Below are 6,000 nucleotides of genomic sequence, written 5' to 3'. Positions count from 1 at the left end.
GGTTGTACAATGCCTAAAATCATTCCAAAGCAAGCATACCTTTTGGCTTTTTCATTCTGACTGGGTTACACAATGCATCTATTTGTATTTCGTTAAGGTGCTAAGTTAATTTCACACATTCCATGAAAGACGCACCAGCCATCCTCTTGATTTCCAACTAGACTAGCTTTCTTAAAGCAATCCCCTGTCGGTGGGGGGGGGGTGATCGGCTAGCTCGTTTTGATGCAAAAGCTCTGCCAACCTTCAGCCAGATTCTCAGTGCTTTTGGTTCCCTAGCAAATCTCTAGTACCCTCAGAATTCTCTGGGAAGACTCAGGAATTCAGGAAACAGAAGTAGCTTGGGGAGGCAGGACAGACAACACGCATCTCCATTTTGAGCAATAGCTTTCAAATTTGGAATTCTTCCCTTTTCTTTTTTGCTTTCCGGTTACTCACCTTTCATTTGTAGACATATTCCTGACCGTATGCTTCCCCCGTCCTTCCTCCCATCCTTGCGTTAATTCCTAAGTGTTTTCTGGATCTTGTGAGAAGCATGCAGGTTGAGGAATTTTAGTTGATTGGACTGCAGGTGTTTTGTGTTGTTTTTTGTTTTTTTTTGGAGGAGGGGCATTTACAGAATTGACTAAAACCAGCTGAGAACCAAGAAGCAACCCTTTTCGGAGAGAGAACCCATCTGTTTAGTCTTGGAGTTTGTGTGACGTTTGGGGCAATTCTCTGTTATAGCGTACGAAGAAAGGAAGTTCTTAAATATCAGTTTTTCTGTTTGCATCAACCAAAGAAATGTAGAAATAAGGATGGGTGGCTTTAATTTGCTGCTAAAATGAAAAGTAGGTTTGCTTTTATTCATGTCACTGTAAAAACTAAATAATAAAGTATTCACACCAAGCGTGAATTTTTTTTTTTTGCCAGCAAAAGTTAAAACATCAAAGAAACCTCTTTCGAATACTAACAAATTTACTTACAAACACCTATATTTATTATTTCATAAATAGGCGCAACAGGTTCCATAAAAAAAGATTAAATACAGACACAGTATGAAGAAACAATAATACAGAGCCATATGTAAAGGTTATAATTTAGCTGTTTCCAATCTGTTTCTGCATCTAATAAAATACCAGGTAAGCATTTGGCAGTTTTATACATAAAAGGACTTAAATGACATTTACTAACCATTACACAAAAAGTGATACAAAAAAGCAATTTTTCTGCAGTACAAAATAAATGTGTTCGCGTTTCCCTTAACACTAGTTTCTTTTTGTCTGGTCAATGAGACAAAGCCAATTTGTTTTTAAATTAAAATCATTTGGGAATACGTTTTTTTTTTTTCAAATATTTTGAAAATATAGAACTATTAGTTGTTTTAAAAATGAAGTAAAAATATGAATGTTTGCCAATTTAACCCCTATTGTGAAATTAATCAACTGGAAGGAGCCAGTTTCAAAGTACAATTTAGCTACAAAAACATTCACATTTTATACTCTAGGAGAGTGTGACATAGATGCTATTTACAAACTTGCTATGATTGCTACATCAAGCCATTTAAAAAGTCTTTAGTAGTTTCATATAAACACCCATTATGAAAACCAATGGAAAATCCAGGACTTTTTACCCGAGACATCTACAGTTGCTAAGGCAGTTACTATAGCGTAGCACTTCACAGCAAAAAACCAACATAAAATCTGAATGGTCCAAATTTCCTTCAGGGAAGAAGAAAAACAATGTCCAGAAGGGATTAAAAAAATAAGAAAGAAGCATGACTATTTCTTCCAGAGTGGGTGACCCACAAGCTCAAATGGTCCTAAGTGCTTAGCAACTTGGATTTTCTAATAAAATGGAGAACTGCCTTGACTGTACAAAGCAATCCACGGTGAAGAGACTTCCCTGAATTCCTCAGTGGAAAGAAGAGGTGTTCAGACTTTCAGGTGAGGTACAGCGCTTTGTCCCTCTGCATGCCCCTGTGTGAAGAGAAAACAGACACGCCGTGTCTTGTTGGAAGGCTAGTGCTACCGGCGACCGTGGGGGAGGTTCGTCTGTTTGTTCTAGCTTGAGGGATGGGGCTGGGCCCTGGGAAAGTATACAGTTAAACGGAACAGGGATCTCAGTTTTTAAGCCATCTTTCTTCTTCCCGCTTTCTAAAAGATGATCTGGTTAGAGTGGGAGAGAGCCAGATCAACCTTTAGAAAGCGGGAAGAAGAAAGACGGCTCTTGCCCTCTACTCGGGAGCAGGGGACACCAAGCCTGCTATGAGAGCTGTCCACCAGCAGGTGGCGATGACCCGCCACTTACCCACTACTGCAGTAGTCGTTATTCCAGTCCACCGGCTGGGCGGGAGGGTTTCTGCACCCAGAACGCACGTACTCCATTGCTTGGGTGACCACTTGTGCAGCTGTGGATGTAGGATTGATTATAGTCTGATAGTCGGGTTGAAGAGTAAATCCCTGAAAGGGAAAGCAAGTCCACAAATAAGGATCAAAGTGCCTTGTTAAGAAGAGGAGGCCGTAAATATTTATCCATTGTTTGCAAACACACTAGGGCCTTCTTGCTGGTGTCTTTGCAAGGGCAAACGTATCCAGAGGGCCCAGAAAAATTAAAACAAAGGTAGAAAAGAAGTGCCCACAACCCTATTCTTCTTACTTTTCCTTCATTTAACCACGTGTTAGAAAACCTTTAATTACACTCTTGAGCAGATAAATTGAATTGAGGAACAATTTAAAATATGGGGAAGCCAACTCAATCAACACAAAGCAAAAAGGTCCCTCGGTTTATGTTTTCTATCAAACCTAAGGATACATTAATAGTTAATCCCCAGAATATGCAACAGAATCTCTTTTGAAGGATTCAGGCAGCAGGTGGCTGAGTGTTTTATTAGACTACACCTATTCACATATTGTTCTCAAAACCCGTTTTCTTCATTCAGTCACAAAGGGACCATCTGCTTCTTCTTTTATTTGTGCTTCTTTCTCAGCTAAAAAATTTCAACCAAAGCTTTTTAACAGTTGTTGGACTAATATGAGGAAAGAGATTCAAAGCAACTTGCCATGGAAAACACAGAGAAGGAAAAGTGTAAGACAGAGCAAATATTTTTTAATTGAAAAGTCTATTAGCTGCCAAATAATAATCGACTTCAGGAAGATTCTTCTTAATACACTGGTATGGTGAAGTGTTGACTTTTAATCCTTGCGAAGCTATTAAAAATTCAAGGACAGACTCTCTGAAGTATATAGCTATATCTGGTAAACAAAAAGCATTATACACTAAGATTTATTTTTAGCTTATCTGGTGAATTCAAGAGCAGCATAAGCAAGCTTTGCTGGAAATGACCAAAAAAGCAACTTAATTAATCTCGTGGTTGTCTCTTTCTGCTGCAGATATCATGCATGGTTTTTAACCACTGAAAAATCAAGAGATTTAAAAATGAATCACTCCCTATTTACTTGCAGGGAGCTTTGGAAGGCATAATATTGAGTTTTTACTGTTTTTTTTTTTTTTAAACTCAGCAGAATGATCAGAGGATTGATTTTTAACTAAGGATATTTCCTTAGACCTTGATTCATGTTTCAGTGTCTCGGGTAAACACTCCAAGTACCTATTATCAAATGTCTTCAATTCTCCATTTTGGTTTTAAGATACTAATTTATTTTCCATTCCAATGATAAAGACTTCAAGCCAATGTCCACACCAACTCCCACCACAGCCGTAGATGAAAGACAAACCTTTGGATGATTAGAGGCACACCATTAAAAAGCAGAGAATTCAGCCAGCCTGACTACTCGACCTCACACGGACTAAAAGGAACAGAGTATTTTCTCATTTAACAACTGGTTTGTGGACAATAAGTATGTTTGTGTAGGCACCACCTGCAGCTCAAAGCTATCAACATTTTCTAAAATAGGAAGGTGAAAAGTTAAGAGGTATAACTGGATGTTTGTGTCTCCAGTCCTTTCCAGGCTGATTTCCTTTCTTTGTCCAGACAGTGCTGTATCTCTCACATGAGGAGTCCCACTGGCTTTGATTAAATGTATTCACTGCATTATGGTCATAGAATCTTGTCTTTATGGGGGTGACCGTCCAGCTTTCTTGACTTCTTTCCTTAGTGTCTAGTATGATACGGGGCAAACAGCAGGACAAAGCTCCTAGAGAGAGGAGCCTTGTGTTGACTTCCATTTTAGCCCCTGTCCTAAGGGCTCTGCCCATGGGGACTTGAGATCAGAGGGTGTTTTCCCTGCTTACTGGATATTCTCAGGGCCTACTCTGTAGTAGTGGCTCAGTAAATCATCTTTTCCAGTAAATAAAATTTAACACAGGCCACCATCGGGAAGGCACGGGGGTGTATAAATGTGTAAATGCCAGGGGCTTTCCTATCATTTTAATGTAAAGTTCTCCATACTGGATTTTGGCACAACCGATAAAACGTCACCTAAAAGTAAACAAGTGTCAAAAAAAGAGCAGTTGAAAATATCTCGAGTTAGTTGAAGGTATAGAAACATAACGAGAGAGCAAAACACAGAAACAAGCCAACTGCCTTCCACCTAAGCCAACACAATCAACAACAGAAATCACCACTGCTTTATTCCCATCCAATGACAATGGTTCTTCAAGGTTGGGTGAGAGAATATGAGGAGAACGCTACTCCTCGGGCTATTAGTTTAAGATTAAATGGGTAACTTCAGGTTATAAAACCCAAATTAGGTGTTATCTACGAAGTTCAAAGATTTCAAAGTCAGCCAACCTCCATGCCTCAATTTAAGAAGATCAGTAATATCAAAACGAGCAAGGATCAAGAACAATACAGGCAGAGCCTGGAGTAACATTCTTTTACTTGCTTTCGATTTGGAAAATGAAACATTCTTCTGAACACTATACAGAGAGATGTTGAAGTTGAACCTAGAGCTAAGTATGTTTTTACTATTGATGTAAATATGAGACAACAATGATGATACACATTTTTGGAAAATGTTTGCTTAGCGGCCTAATTAAACAAGGCTGAATATTTTGCATTTTAATGCTCAAGAGAAAAATCACCAACTGTTTTGTAGCATGCCTGGAATTGTAAATTTCATTTTCTGGTGCCAGATTGAAATAAAAATAGAAAACGTGATAAAGATTGATTTGATGTCAGAAGGGACATTTGCTCTTTAATTAGATTTCTGTAGCCCTAGTGGTTTTGTTGTTCTACCAAAGCAAGTCCTAAAAAGCCTGTAGCACAACCGAACAGTGATCCTCATATCCACACTTTACTGGGAACTAATTTCATTTCCTGCCTGTCTGGAGAGGTATTTTCAACAGGCATCAATGTTTTTGTCTTCACAACTGATTTATTCATCAATCTCAATGTGATTTTTTTTTAAACCTTTAAATTACACCCAAATCCTAAAGCAGCTGTTTATTACACGAGGAAATTGAAAATCTGTCTGTGTGATATCATACAAAGATTTTTTCTTAAGGTTATAAAGGAAGTTGACAGATATTAATGATTTTTTTTTCTCGTGACCTCATTCGACAATACAGTGAACAGGAAAAAAAAAATAAAGGAAGAAAACTGGACCAAAAAAAAGAAAAAAAAGAAAAAAAAGCAGGTCCATGGGCTTGGTGTATAAAACATTGTTCTAGGGGAAAAAAATGAAACTATTTTTCCTGGTGGACTATGTGATTGGTTTTGTAGGATATATTCATTTTCAGAAGGAGAGTGAAATAGGTAAAGTAATACTGAAATACGAGATTATATTAAAAATACGGTAGCCATTAACTTGCTTTCTCTTTCTCTCTTTTTCTTTTTTTTTTTTTTTTCTTTTCACATTTGAGTATGTGAACATGGCCCCCACACCCAGGAGGCAAGTCTCTTCAGGATACAGGTGGTTTGGATGGTGAATCGGACAGGTTGAATTTCATCCGCAACCTGTTTCTACAACTACAGGCTAAAGACCAACTTTGAGAACTTGAACACTGGCCTTGACAGACTGTTGTGATGGTAATAAATTGAGTGACATCAAGGGTGACAGA

At 38.2% G+C, this 6,000-nt stretch overlaps 1 protein-coding gene across 3 annotated transcripts in view; it reads right to left on the bottom strand.

Moving 5' to 3' along the window:
• Nucleotides 1–953: 953 nt before the first annotated feature.
• TOX (thymocyte selection associated high mobility group box) overlaps nucleotides 954–6,000 on the bottom strand; it is a 309,790-nt gene continuing 304,743 nt past the window's right edge. For all 3 annotated transcript variants that reach the window (XM_086695151.1, XM_086695150.1, XM_086695152.1), the window contains 2 exons: nucleotides 2,287–2,438; nucleotides 954–1,955 (listed from right to left, as the gene is read on the bottom strand). In XM_086695151.1, coding sequence (XP_086551277.1) covers nucleotides 1,919–1,955; nucleotides 2,287–2,438 — 189 coding nt within the window. In that variant the 3' untranslated portion in view covers nucleotides 954–1,918. The remainder of the gene's footprint in view (nucleotides 1,956–2,286; nucleotides 2,439–6,000) is intronic.

The sequence above is a fragment of the Puma concolor genome, chromosome F2, assembly GCF_028749965.1.
Source record: "Puma concolor isolate L17-30 chromosome F2, mPumCon1.1.hap2, whole genome shotgun sequence".
In the NCBI taxonomy this organism is placed as follows: Eukaryota; Metazoa; Chordata; class Mammalia; order Carnivora; family Felidae; genus Puma; species Puma concolor.
This window is presented reverse-complemented; position numbering and strand designations above follow the sequence as displayed.